Consider the following 15,159-nt stretch of genomic DNA (forward strand, 5'->3'; position numbering starts at 1 on the left):
CCCAAGTATTGTATTGTAAGTGTTTTGTTACATACATGACTAGAACATGAGATACCACCTCCTATAATAAAGTAACAATAATACTAAACTAAATAGTCCGAGCTCCTATAAACTTTGATGAGGAAGGCCCTAATTTTTATTAAATTGTATACACAAAGATTTTATTAAATATGAAAACATTTCCTATTTTTTTCCATTTAGGGAGAGAGAGAGAGAGAGAAAGAGAGATTTGACTTTTATTTTTTGCTTGAATGAGGAAATTCAACTCAATCACCATTAAATGAATTAGTCTTATTAAAAAGTAAGAATAATGATTTTTTAATTATATATATATAGAACATTAAACTAAGTATTATATAATTTATATTTAAATATAAAAATGCACATTAAAATTGTTGTCTAAGATCTCAAATTTTATTTAGTCAACCCTGCTTGTCTTCCATTGATTCAATTAAAAATAAAAATAAAAATAAAAATTTATTAAGTGACTTGTTGTACCTGACACCATAACATATTAAAAAATAAAAAATAATGACCGGAATAGTAATAAAAAATGGGTGAGTGGCATACCATGACTTTTTAAAAAGTTTGACATATATTACTCGAAATATTTATATAACTAAATAAACTGGGAAAAACTGTGAGATCAATCATGAAGGTTGTGTTTGGATGGCAACATTTGAATTTGAATTTAAATTTAAATTTAAAATCAATTGATTTGAAACTAAGAAAAATTGTGAGATTAATCATGAAGGTTGTGTTTGGTTGGCAACATTTGAATTTGAATTTGAATTTATAATCCATTGATTTGAAATGCCTTGATTTGAAAATTTTTTGTTTGGCTCCTTTTAAACAATGAAAGATTTAAAATTTGTCATTTGAAATTTTATTGTTTGGATACCTAAATTTGAATTTAAATTTAAATTTAGATTTAATATCAATAAAATATTTTTTTTAATTATTATTTTTCTTAATAAAATAATATTAAAATTTTGGTTTCTCTCTCTCTTCTCTTTCATCTCCATTTCCTCTGTCTTTTTGTGTCTCTCTGGCAAACCCACACAACACCATTCACCAAAACTTAGCCACACTCTTCTGTCACCACCAAAATTACCCAAAAAAAAAGAGAAAGAAACCCACATCTCAAAGCTGCCGCCGCCGCCCAACCCTGAACAACCCACCACAAACCCATCGAAAAAACAATCACATACCCATATCGGAAATAATCACATACCCATGCTGGAAAAACAATAACATGCCCACACCAACACAATCGATTCAACTTCACCACCGCCGCCGCCCAACCCAGTAACCACCGAATCAACCCAACGCACCAAACTCCAAACCCATGGCCAAACCAACTTCTCAAATCTCAGACCCACACCATCACAATCATACCCACTTCTCAAATCTCGAACCAAATACCAAACCCATGGAAAAGAAAAAAAAAATGAGGGATCTTTGAGCAGAAAAATAAAATAAAATAATTTTAGGATTTGGAGAGGAGATGAGATTTTGAGATAGAGGAACCGAGGGAAGAGGGCGAGCTCAAGTTGAGCCACAGCCATGGAGGCTTGGAAAGTGGTAGAGCAAGGTCGAGCCTTGGTGGTCTGTGAGCTTCGGCCAGGAGAGAACAGAGAGTTTGAGAGATAGCCTTGGGTCCGGAGAGAACAGAGTGTTTGCAGCCAGTCTTTCGTCGCCGGCGACGTAGACGATATGTTCTCTACACAAACGGTGTCAGAGACTCCGTCTCCGCCGCCGATCTCTAGCGGAGGATTCTCTGATTTCTCACCGGAACAGAACAGAAAGGACTTTGATGGAGGTTTTGGCGAATCGAACGGCCCGATCTTGACTCCGCCGTCAGAGATGCAGTCGGAGGAGGGCTTTGCTCTGAGAGAGAAATACAGCACAGTGCATGAGAAATTTCAAATTCCATCGTGTCTGTGGGTATTTGAAATCCATGGAGTTAAGCTTATCAAATTCTGATTGGATTTGGGACCAAATCCAAATCCATTTCTTTTAACTTACCCAAACAAAGGATTTGGATTTAGACTTCCTCAAATCCAAATCCAAATCTAAATCTATGGGATCCAAACGGACTAGAAAGAGTTTTTAAAAATTATAACTCTTTGCAATTGCATTATTATTTTTTAAAGAAAAATTTAACAAGTTTTTAAAGCACCCTTGACGTGTCTTTCTAGGTATGGGCCCCCAGTGGCGTAGCCACACTCAAGAGTGGACTCCCAAAATTTTAAAAAATTATTTTATAGTATTTATATTATTTACATTTAAAAATTTTAAAAAATATAATATGTAAAAATTGAAGTTGTTTGGATAAGTTAAAAGAAATGGATTTGGATTTAGGCTTCCTCAAATTCAAATCTAAATCTTAATCTATGAGATCCAAACAGACCAGAAAGAGTTTTTAAAAATTATAACTCTTTGCAATTGCATTATTATTTTTTAAAGAAAAATTTAACAAGTTTTTAAAGCACCCTTAATGCGTCTTTGTAGGTATGGGCCCCAGTGGCGGAGCCACACCCAAGGGTAGGGCCAAGGCCCCCCAAAATTTAAAAAAATTATTTTATAGTATGTATATTATTTACATTTTAAAAAATGTGGCATGTAAAAATTAAAGTTGGCCTCCTCAAATTTTAAGTCATTTCAATAGTGCTCTTAAAATAAAAAGAAATTATATTAAAATCATATAATTTAAGAGGTTTAACAAATTAAACCATGTAAAAAATTATAAATTTTTGTACATGTTTAATAGAAGAAATACATGAGTTTTGTATACTTATTAAAATTTAGAAGATGATAAATTCTTTTAGTAAATTAATTTATATGTGTGTAAAGGTTTATCTTAATTAATATATTAACGTCATAACTTGACCCCTCCAATCCAAAATTTCTAGCTCCGCCCCTTGGTATGGCCCTAACTTTTTTTTTTTTTTTTTTTCCTATGGACGTAGCGTTAGAAGCTATTTAGAACTTATAACTTAGAAGGTCCTTTGAATAGGGTCGAGGATAGTCTGTTAGCGGCCGAGGTCTTATTAGAGGCTAGCTGGAATTTGAGCTTGCTCTCTTTTGTCTTAACCCACTCTCTGGACAGGGACATCAACAACAGTTCAACACCACCCCTGTCAAACTATTTGGTTTTTCAGTTGAAGTATAAGACCTCATCCCATTGAATCATTTGATTCCTTTACACTTTTAAACCCCAAAAAGAAAATTATAATAATTTATAATTGTAAGTGATAATTGATTGACCGTTGACAGCTTGTTGCATCAGTCATCACCCTATTCTACTTTTTCTGTTAAAGTAAAATTTAGAAACAATACCTTAAGTGCGTTGTTATTTAAATTTTCCTCTTAAGATTTAATTATGTGACTACTTAATTTAAAAGAATACGATTTCATTCCATGAAAAAAAATTCACATTACAGAATCGTAAAATGAAAACTTAAGGAATACCACTTAAATATTGTATTTAAATCTTGCTCTTTATGTAATTAGCCTACTCTTTGAACTTATTTTAAGTTTTTTTTTTTTTTTTTTTGTTTTGAGAATCCTTTGAACTTTTTTTAAGTTATAACTGCTAATAATAGAGTCGGTGTCCCCGCAATATTTATTCGTGCATGCCTGTTTTAGTCATTTTACCTAAATAGAACCTTTATTAACTAAATATTATCATAAATCTCTACATCCGACCTTAGCTCAGTTGGTAGAGCGGAGGACTGTAGTTGAGATCAATTGTCATCCTTAGGTCGCTGGTTCGAATCCGGCAGGTCGGATTTTTTTAATATTTATTTCTAAATCTTTCTCTCGAAGTTTTCCCCTTACTTTCACACAAAATACCTTTTTTTTTTTTTTTTTTTTTTTTTTTTGAGGGGAACTTTCACACAAATACTTTATGCCTTCTTTTACTTTTTCCACTGGGCCTTTATGCCTTTAGTATAAATACCATGCTTTAATATGTGTTTTTTTTATAATAACATGAAGAAGAAGGCAATGCTTTAATATGTGTTAAATCAAAGGTGAATTGAATACCATGCTTTAATATGTGTTTTTTGATAATAACATGAAGAAGAAGGCAATGCTTTAATATGTGTTAAATCAAAGGTGAATTGACATTGTAATAACTAATAACCATTACATATAGAATATATTCGAACTAGTATCGAACTAGTTTGCAATAAGGCTATTAATTTGATTCCAATTTTTGGTTTGTGCTTTGCTTGCCAGCTAGAAACCAAACTACAAAATACTCCCATTAGGCAAAGTAAGAGAGGTTAAAGCTTTGTTAGAGAGAGAGAGAGAGAGAAGAAAAAGGGGTGGGGTGGGGAGGTTGAAGCTTTAATATAGTTGATAATCATAACTAGCTAAGGTACAGTATTTGCTAAACCACTTGAGAGTCATATTTGATAAAGAGTAGCATTTATTACACACAATGTTTATAATATTTTTATAAATTGAAAACATGACTTTTATTCACGTTTTCAATTTTAAAAATATAATCATGTGTAACATACTATGTGCAACAATTATTAACCTTTAATAAATCAAGCATGCAAAAAAGCAATTTCTAGTTAATTGAAGATGTGCAACAGTCCAAACAGTAAAAAGAAAAAATAGAATAAATGAAAAAGTTTGAGAAGAGATAAAGAAAACTTTCTACTCATTTTATGGCTCATGGTTCTTTTTGCGGTTGGTGCGCTTGTTTATATTCTTGAAATGTGTTCACACCTGTAACTAACACAACTAGGCTAAACCATCCACCACTTTCCCTCATCAGAACAGAGACAGCCATAGAAAGAGATCAGTCAAATTAATTTAGCCAATATGTATCTCCACCTTCTTCTTCTCCTCTTCCTCATGATAAGTCCATTCACACCAAAGCCAACCATAGCTCCAAACCCAGCATGTCAAAGCTCCTGCGGCTCCGTCCAAATCAAGTACCCCTTTGGCACCGGTTGCGGCTGCGGCTCGCCACGGTTCCAGCCCTATGTAACCTGTACACCTGGCGGAGACCAACTCCTCCTCACCACCCACACTGGCTCATACCCAATCACCTCCATAGACTACAAAACTTCCTCTCTAACCATAGCCCCCAAGACATGTCAACATGCACATCCATGCACCACTCCTCCAATTTGGGCCTAGACTGGTCCAGCCCATTTCAGCTAGGCCCATCAACTTTCATTCTCATTTCATGCACATCCCCTACATCTTCCTTAACCCTAAAGAGCACCCCCATATGTGACCCCTCAAGCGTTCACCTCTGTGATTCACTCTACACGTGCCCGGCCGTCGTCTCCCTCGGCTTGCCATTGTTCCCACCAACGAACACGTGTTGCGTGTACGCGCCGGCAAACTTTAACGGTAAAGGAGAATTGGAATTGGATGAATTAAAGTGTGATGGGTACTCGTCTGTGGTGTCATTAGGAGACTACCCAATTGACCCTTCACATTGGGAATATGGGGTGGCCTTGAAATATATCAATGACATATTGGATAATAGCATTATTGATAGCAAATGTAACTCGTGCGAGATGAGTGATGGTATTTGTGGGTATGTGCCACCAAGTAATTCGTTTGTCTGTGTCTGTAAGAATGGATATAATACAACAATGGATTGCTACAGTAATAACTTATACGGTCAGAATGAGGAGCAATTTTGGGGCACTGCTTCTTTTCCAACAGGTAGTTTTTTTTTTTTTTTTAATTGTCATTTTTGCTTTATTCAATGCACTAGGTGCTTAGCCTTGAAGCAAACCTGCTACTTTAAGCTTTTTGTTATTCGTAGCAGAATTTGCTAGGATTAGGATCCAGGGCAATTCACTTTATCCCTCTCACAAATTTTTTTTGCTTTTCACTTTTTACTTCTCTTAACTTTTTTTATTAATAGTTGAGATTGAAAGTTGCTTTTTGCAATTATCAATCTCAACCATTTATAAGAATTGCATCAGATGCAAAACCCACCTGATCTCAATCCAAATTATATGCATATATACCATATAAGGAAAAGGCTCTAGTAGCCACTGGGGGAGCCAGAGGGAGGCGAGGGGGGGCACTTGCCCCCTAACTCCTAAAATTTTCTAGCATTAGTAGTCTAAAGTAATTACTTAATAACATGGAGGGAAAAAAAAAAAGACTTCTACTTGGTTGTAAGTGACTCTAACACAGGAAAAAGAAAGGAAAAAAAAGTTTTCAAACACCAAACCATGTAGGCTTTTCACCAATTTTACTATTCTTATAAGTAGCTTTTGTCTTGTCCTACGAGTTGCACATATTTCACTATTTTTTAATTTTTATTTTATATCATTATATATACAATTTTCACTATTTATGATACTTTTCACAGCATTTTTTCCTTAAATGATATTAGAGATACTATAAATTTTACTATTTATGTCTTACAAATTGGTATGTCACCGATTACAAAAAATAATTTCAAACATTTATTCATTACATTTTTTAAGTAACACTAATTGCATTTTTAGTCCATCAGTTTGTAAATTTTTTAGTAGCTATGAATTGGTTATTTTTGTTTATTTATTTAAATAATATGAAATATATATTTATATTTGCTTACAATTGTTTATTTATTTTGTTATTATTGTTGATTAATATTTTTTAGATTAATTTCACTTTTAATATCGTCTTTTAATTTTGTCCCCTCTAGACTAAAATCCTGACTTCACCACTGTTAGCAGCTATTATGCAATTGGATAAAATCACATTTGAAACATACAAAATAGATAGGTTATATGCAAATTGTAGCTTAACTAAAAGTTTGCTTTTAAGTTAATCTCAAGTGGACCTAGAGAGTCTATGTAATTTCTTTGTTTCTTATTTATCTTTCATAATGTTGCAGGGAACATTTGGTTTGGGTTTTTGGCAAGCCTAATATTCTGCTTCGCAGTTTAGCTGAACCGAGCAAGTAGCTCTTGTAAGAGCATTCACAATGGGACAACTATATGCCAAATGTAACCAAAATTTAGCATTTAGGCCCAATAACTCTCAACAGCCAAAGGCTACTCATGGAAAAGTGTAAAAATTTTTGGCATAATGCAACGGTACCATCGTAAATATATGATAGTACTGTAACTGAATGGTATGTACGGATAATACTTTTTTTTTTCCTATTATGACGTGATTCTCGCCGATGATGGGTTGATCAACGATAAAGGAAACATTGATCTAGTGGCAATGATGTTGATCTAGTGGCAGCGGTGCGATGTGGGTTTGGTTGAGGTTTTTGCTTAACAACTGTCTGGGTTTGATTGGGGTTGATCTGGGTTTTTTCTTTCTTTCTTTCTTTTTTAATATGGGTTTTTGTTCCGGTGGAATTTTGGTGGGCAATGGGCAATTATGGCGTGGTGGGCATGGTGGAGGTGCGATGGTGGTGACTGGGTAGTGGAGGCACAGTGCTAGAGGTTGAGGGAGCTTGAGAGCTTGTGAGACCCATTGATACTAGCAGTGACAAGTTGTTGATGAGGAACTAAGAGTGAGTGAGAACGAGAGAGAAGCTTTACTAGTTTGGGTTAGACAAAACAAATGGGAAAACACAAAGAAAAAAAAAATGAAGATGGAAGATAAAGGAGAAGAAGGTGAACAGTAAAGGAATGGAGGAGTTAGGAAGATACACACGCGTGTGGAGGAAAAAATTGGGAAAAAAAAGGAAAAAATATATTTTATTGTATAGATATATTATTTTAATGAGTAAAATAGAAAAATAAAAATTAAGATGTTAGGTTTATTGTAAAATAATATTTTATAATTGATAAAATAAATTTTTTAGATGGTAAGATAGGATAGAGTGGCATTTCTAAATAAGAATGACCTAAGTTGTAGTGAGACTCTGATGCGTCTGAACGATTACCTTTTTGTGTGCAAAGTGGTAATTAAACAGACTAGGCCAAATTTATCCAATGAAAAAGAAAAGGAATAAAGGCAGTTAACGCTCAAGCATCCTCCATGTATGAACGTGAACCGTACACGTGGAATAGTTGCTATGTTCCAAAGCAAACGTTACCACCGCTGACTCCAAATTTTCTACCAGCTTTTTTCATTGTTGCTGTGGCGTAAGTGCTTTTTTTTTTTTTTTTTTTTTTTTTTAATTTGATAATGTGGCGTAAGAGAATTTAGGCTTTTTTTTTTCCCCTAAAAGCTTATTTATATATATATATATATTTTTTTTAAAGTAATTGAAATATACTTATACCTTAAAAAAGAAGATAAAAATTGACGTCTGTGAACAGTATCAACAAATAAGCTAAAAATCTATTCAAAAGATGCTACTAAACATATAATCAAATACTATGATTGATACATGATAAAATTACGAAAGTAATATATGAATCACAATTTATTATTACAAGTTGAGAAAAAGTTGTGTTTCTAGCATTGTTTAATTTGTAACCACTTGAATTTCCAATGTTCCAAGCTTACTAATCCAATCGGGAAAATGAAATAATAGGAGAGTCAAAAAGCCAAAAAACCTCTTAAGTAGGGCAAGGTGTGAAAAAACTAAATCAAAACTGAGTCCCTCGTCACCTAGATTAAGAGAGGTTCTGCATCTTATAATGGAATGTCTTGGACTCTAATTGGTAAGAGTTTATTTATTTATTTAAAGAGTTTAGTCTCAGTGGGGCCTTTGGTCTTATTGTTGCATCTTGCATTCCCTCCTAAAATAGGATAAGTAAATAAAGAGAAAGCAAAAGGGAAAACGGGAAGAGGGGGGTTCCCAAGGACCACAATGCCAAAGACTTAATCAACCATAACCAAGACAAAATCTAGCTTAATTTCATTTTTTTTTTCTAATAAAATGATGTAATATGTTACATCCACAACATTTTTACAACATTTTCATAATAATTCCTAGGGAATAAGTTGTTACTGGCTCCACCTAAAATTTGTTGCAAAAATATTGTGAATGTATCATTTCTCAACCTACAATAGTCTCTAATCTTTTTAAAAGAAATTTCAAAGGGTTCACATCCTTTGCAAATGTTGTGGAATCAGATTCTAAGCCTATCTTTCCAGTTGTGACGATAATAGCTAATATTCTTTGTGCGTTGATATACACTTATCTACCTCTTACCTCTATTATATCATACTAATAAATAATAACTAATGAGTACTTTTAACAAATTTCATAGTGTCCATGTTTATACATAACCACACAATCAAGTATCATAAAAATGTAGGTTCAACTGAGAAATCATACATTCCTGAATTCTCTACACCATTTCAAGTAGACCATTTAGTCTACCTTGTGGCCATTGTTGTGGTTATGTTGCTTAGGTGGAGGAGGTATATCCATGAGAAAAGACTCTATGTGCTTGCACATCTCTTTGGGTTTCTCAACGTTGATTGCATGCCCTGCATTCTTTATGATTACTAGTTCCGCATTCTCACCCAAATGCCTGTATAGTGGGGAAGATTATTTCAAAATCCAAACCTTAAAAACAACCGATGAGTTCAAAGGGCAATACAAATACCAACTTGGTTGATGAGGACATGACAATAGAATGTAAAAGTGTTCTGAAGTACACAACTACCCATATAGGTTAGAGAAAATCAAAGGATGAATGATATTATTGAACTTATTTAGTTCTTCATATCTACCTTTTTAATCTGTGTGCCAATTCCAGCGGGAATACCTGGTCTTCTTCTCCCCAGATTAACAATGTAGGCTGCATGAAGAAGAAGAAGTTATATATGCCTCTAAAATATTCTCAGAAAAGAGGTAAGAAATATATACAGAAACCAAGCTATGGTGATTGTATAACACGTAATATGTAATAACCTGGGTCATCTTGGGAAGATCAGACAGTTTCCTATCCTTGTGTAACGCGTGAATCAATCCTTTCTGCTCTTCATAGTGTTCTTTACCCAGCACCTGCCAGTGCAAGCAATTACCAACACAAAAAGTTTAAGCTAAAACTAGAGATGAATTGTCGCCAATTATTATCAACTTATGTCTGTCAATTTTGGATTACCCCCCAAATAAATATTTCATGTCACAAGAACAATTCCCAGTCCTTGCTACTATTACACTACCCAGGGAGAAGATTTGGATAATCATATCAAGACAAATAAGCTCAGTAGCATTTTAGAGGCTTTGAGATATATATATATATATATATATATTAGATGCTCAGAAAAATGGAACTGTTTAGAGATAGCTTTAGAGTCTAACTCCAAAGGAAACCAGTTGCAGAAGATGCATCCTACATGCACAAGCGCAAAAAAATAAGGTCCACTTTGGTGGCACATAAATATCATGATAGGTTTGAGTTACAACTTTTATAACTTACTCTCTTCAAAACTTATACGCATGGAATACAGTGTTATCTATAAAATGCTTAAATATCAAGTTTTCTTTTCGTATTTTAATATCAGACATATAAATTTATTAATTGAGTAATAAATATCGCTAGACAAAACAAAATTATTGAGATAGTATGATACTTGGTCCCGTCATGATACAAAATTAAATATGGGGATAAAGCTAGTATTAATTAACATAATAATGAGAATTCCTAATGGTTGGTAGTGCCCCACCTCTACCTTATCTCTAATAAAGACATTGTGAAAAGGAGTGTCACTGTGTCAGTTGCTTCCATGGGCATCTAATAACTCAGCTCAGTGGATGTTTGTTGCGTCACTGCCTTTTCTTTTCTTTGACAATGGTCAATAAAGCATTCAAACCGTGTTAAAAGAACCACTTGGCTCTGGATATGAAGGCCTCTCTTTAATGCCAACAATAAAATCTTAGCAAAGAAGTCATACCGGCCTAAGGGGCCCGGGCCCCCTTGGGTCCAATTTTTTTTTTATTTTATATAATAGTTATTATATATTTTAATTTTTTAGTTGCGTCTTTTTTTCTTCAATAAACCTAACTAATTTCATCTTGAAAACAACTATCCAATCCAAAAACTTAATAGAAATTATAAAAACATTCATAACAATGATTGTATTTTAACCAAAAAAAAAAAAAAACTATTTTACCACTAAATAATAAAAAAATCATGTATGATTAGAGAGGCTAAAATTAAAATTTTTTCAACTACATTAAACTGGTATAAATACCAGTTGATTGTAGCAATTTGTCAAAAATAAAATACAATATTTTATTAAGATTATATCTCTTCTTTCAATTAAAAAACTTAAATTCTCTCTCTTCATTTATTATTTTAATGAGTTGTTTATATTATTTTAAATGAAGTGTAAAAAAAAAAAATTTAATATTAGGTGCATTATAAAGTGAGGTGGTAAAATAGGTAAAGTAATTTTTTAAGGTGCTAAAAACTAAAACTTTTAGCACCACTATTATGAATGCTCTAACTTCAATAATATATATATATATATATCTCTCTCTCTCTCCTAGCCAGCCTAGTATTAAAAAAAAAATTATATCTTAATGTATTTAGAAATAATAATTTTATGTATTTATAATTTTTTAATATTTTTCTTTATACTCGGCCCCGCTAATTTATTCCTCACTTTTCTCTATCCCGAAGACCTTTGATTTCCCAAGCCTTAGAGCTTGAGGATTAGGAGGAGCATATCTAATAAGTACTAATAACCAATTTAAAAAAAAAATAAAAATAAAAATAAATAAACACCTTCAATACCAATATTATAACAAGTCAACATATCCTTTCTATCGATATTTGTGGGAATCTTACCATTAACCAAATAAATAAAAAAAGATATCATTTGGGACAGAAAACATATAAAAAAATAAAAAATAAAATAAACATTTTCAACGAGTTAATGGTATTTAATAGGTACTTCTCTAATTGCGCAAGTAACCATAATAGTATTCTAGCCGGTAGATCTGGACCTACGAAATAGGAAACTAGCTTGTTTCTCCAGCCCTAGAGGGTATGAGTAGGCATTAAGCCGAAAATGTGGGGGGTTTTTTGCTTCAATGTGACGAAGGATCACATTATTTATTGTTTGTAATAAATTGCAAGCCGTCTAAAGTACAATTTAGAAAAATAATTAACCTAAGCAAACAAACAAACAAAATGTCAAACCAGAGACAGCTCTCCAAATTTCGGAATCCAAATCTTCTGTCCCACTTTTCTTACTCCACTCTATACTTCATCAATAAATACTTACTACGTGTTCACTTAATTAATTAAATACTATCATTATTGACTTATTAATACTACAGTTATTAATTAATAGTAGTATTTAATTAATTAAGTGAACACGTGGTAAGTATTTATTGGTGGAGTATAAAGTAGAGTAAAAAAAGTGGGACAGAAGATTTGGACTCCAAATTTCGTACCCAAAATCAGAACAAAATCCAAAGAGTATTATTTACTCAAAATTTAAAAAAAAAAAAAAAAAAATTCCAAAGAGTATTATATTAAACTAATTTAAAAAACAAAAATGATTGAAGAGGGAGGGGACCCACTTACATTGATGAAATCATTGAGAATACAGGAAGGGGCCTTCAAATTGGGTTTAACGAACGTTAATCTCAACAGCTCTCTCATCTTCTCCGCGTTTTGCGGTAACAGAACACTAACGGCCTCGTCCACGCTCTTCACCTTAAACAGGCCTTCCTCCATGTCTCTGTCTTCCATGCACACCCCGGAACAGCAAAGCACCACGCGCTCCACGCGATCCTTGAACCGCGTGGCCATGTTGTACGCGACGAACCCGCCGTAACTGATTCCGACCACGCGCATGTTCTTGCTCGCGCCCTGGGCCTCCATGAGGCCCATCACGCACTGGGCCTGGAATGCCTCGGACCTGTCGGGTCGGGTCGAGTGGGACTCGCCGAAGAAGACCAGGTCCGGGACGTAGAGGTTGAAGTGGGGAACGAAATGGGAGATGAATTGGTTCCATTGCCACATTGCGTTGGCGCCCATGCCGTGGATCAAGAGGAGATTGGGCTTCGACGGGTTGTGGGCCTTCGGGGCCCAGCAGTGCATCACCGTGCCTTCGCCGAGGTCCGTCGTCGTCGACTGCAGCCCCGCCTTCGAGAACGAGTACCGGTGGTACCATTCAAACGCCTTAGCGATGCTAAAGCAATTTGACATTTTAGAGTACAGGAAGGAAGGAGTGTTTTGTGTTTGTGTGTGTTTTTTTTTGTTTTTTTTGTTTTTGAGAGTGTATAGAGCGAGTGGAGAGGTGACGAATGTGGCAGTCACTTATAGGGCTGTTTTAAAGGCAGAAATGTAAGTTCCTTTTGCTTTTTCTTTTTTTTATTTTTTTTATTTTATATATACACACTTGGTTATTTAATTTAACTTTTTTTGGTTTGCACTTGGTTATTTAATTAAAAATATACTTCTACCAAAAAAAAAAAAATTATGTAACTGAATTTTAAGAAAGAAACCAAGGAACAGCACATTGTACTTAAGTTTTGTCCAAATATATATAAAAGTGTAATGCTACAGTCACAAACTATTTTATTATATTTTTATAAACTATTGTTGTGGCTAACTTCTTACTGTTCTCATTTGGACCCACCAATAGCATCGCTTATTTATTTACTAATAATCACTCATCATTCTATCAAAATAATAATAATAATCATTCACTACATCAACAGTTTATAGAAAATTTTATAAAAAAATTTGTATTTTTAGCATTTTCCTATAATACTTTATTTTTTTCTTAGACTTATATTTTTGCTACAATGCGAACACATGTCCAAAACAAAACACGTGTCTGAATCATAGCATGTCCAATGAAAAAAGTCACAAGACACAAACTTCACCCTATTTTTACCAGGCATATATTTTAAATGAATGTAAATAAATAAAAATGCGAAATTAAGGTAAAAAGTTATTCTAATTTACCGGAAGTTCAGTAAAAAAAAAAAAAGTGTGTCATTTCATTGTGGAGAGTTCCTGCTTGGTGTGCTCACCAGTCACCAGGCTCACCACCAATAGGTCCAATGCCATTTACCGTTTATTAATTGAATTAGGCGTTTGGCTACCTAACATTCATTTGCTGGATTACCTAACGATTAGATTAATTAATAAGCTCCTTATAAATGACGAATATTAATTTGGGTAGTGAAGTAAAAGAACAGAATTTATTCGTTTCCATTACATACAAGGGACGGCCAAACAATGCATCATTTACTTGTTATTGTGTGTAATTGCCTAATTGGTCACTAATTGCGTAATTTGCTGTTTTTGTTACACAGTTGACAATGAGGAGTGTTGGGTAAGACACAGTTGGGAGTTGGCTGAGGCATTAGTTATATCTCTATGTATCCATTAAAAACGACAAATAAAAACAATATGTCCATTAAAAACGACAAATAAAAACAATATATCCATTAAAAATGACAAATAATAAAAACAATTCTTGTTGTCCTATTCCTGAAAATACAAAAGAGGGGTCCAATCAATTATAGAAAGCAGCCCAACGATTTACAATGTGAAGGCAAAAAAAAAAAATCCTCGTAAAAAAACTTTAATAATATTTTTTAAACTAATATATTTGGAGTATCCGTTAATTTTTCCTTTGATTAATTATAGTTAAGTTGACATTAACTTGGTGTATCCATTAATTATTTTTCTTAACTAATTATAGTTAAGTTGACATTAACTTAATTGAAGTATCTGATAACTTTTTCCTTGATTAATTATAGTTATAACTTTGAGTAATTCTTAAGTATTTTGGAGAATAATATTTTCTTCTCTCACATTCATAGTAGGGTCCGCTTATAAAATTCATGAAAAGTCCACTATGAATGTGAGAGAAGAGAGCGTCATTTTTTTATGCTCAAAGAGTACCTAAAAATTTTCCTATAACTTTTCCCTTAATCTATACTACTATTTAAGAGACGTCTACCGTTTGAAATTCTCAATTTAGATACCCAAAATACCCTCAAATTCATTCATTTCTAAGCTTTAAATCATAGGGTTAGACATGTAAAATTAGTAATTTAAAAACTCCTAATTTTTAGCTAAATTAAAATAATAATAAAAAACAGTTTTTTCTCCCACCTCCACATTTCTAACTCACATTAGTTATCAAGTACTAATACAACTTCTTCTTTTTGAAATAAAAGATAAAAAAATAAAACTGCTTTTTTCCCACAAACATACCTTTTTTTTTTTAAGAAAATACCATGTTCACAATATTTTCACAACAAATCGTATGTGGCAA

The 15,159-nt window shown here is 33.2% G+C and overlaps 1 protein-coding gene and 2 non-coding genes across 3 annotated transcripts; 2 read left to right on the top strand and 1 right to left on the bottom strand.

The window, feature by feature from the left end:
* Positions 1-3,706: 3,706 nt before the first annotated feature.
* On the top strand, positions 3,707-3,794 carry TRNAY-GUA (transfer RNA tyrosine (anticodon GUA)). The gene is given in 2 exon segments: positions 3,707-3,743; positions 3,759-3,794. It is a non-coding gene; the product is annotated as a tRNA-Tyr (tRNA).
* A 914-nt stretch (positions 3,795-4,708) lies between these two features.
* On the top strand, positions 4,709-7,143 carry LOC112024260 (uncharacterized). Its single transcript, XR_010630271.1, has 2 exons — positions 4,709-5,703; positions 6,878-7,143. It is a non-coding gene; the product is annotated as an uncharacterized LOC112024260 (transcript).
* Positions 7,144-9,122: 1,979 nt separating this feature from the next.
* Positions 9,123-13,162, bottom strand: LOC112024220 (uncharacterized). Its single transcript, XM_024056864.2, has 4 exons — positions 12,444-13,162; positions 9,815-9,907; positions 9,634-9,701; positions 9,123-9,431 (listed from the first exon to the last, which is right to left on the bottom strand). The coding sequence occupies exons 1-4, from the start codon at positions 13,068-13,070 to the stop codon at positions 9,269-9,271; spliced, it is 951 nt and encodes a 316-aa protein (XP_023912632.1). The 5' UTR covers positions 13,071-13,162; the 3' UTR covers positions 9,123-9,268.
* Between the last annotated feature and the right edge of the window lie 1,997 nt (positions 13,163-15,159).

This window comes from Quercus suber, unplaced genomic scaffold (genome assembly GCF_002906115.3).
Source record: "Quercus suber isolate HL8 unplaced genomic scaffold, Cork oak 2.0 scaffold_9, whole genome shotgun sequence".
NCBI classification, from domain to species: Eukaryota; Viridiplantae; Streptophyta; class Magnoliopsida; order Fagales; family Fagaceae; genus Quercus; species Quercus suber.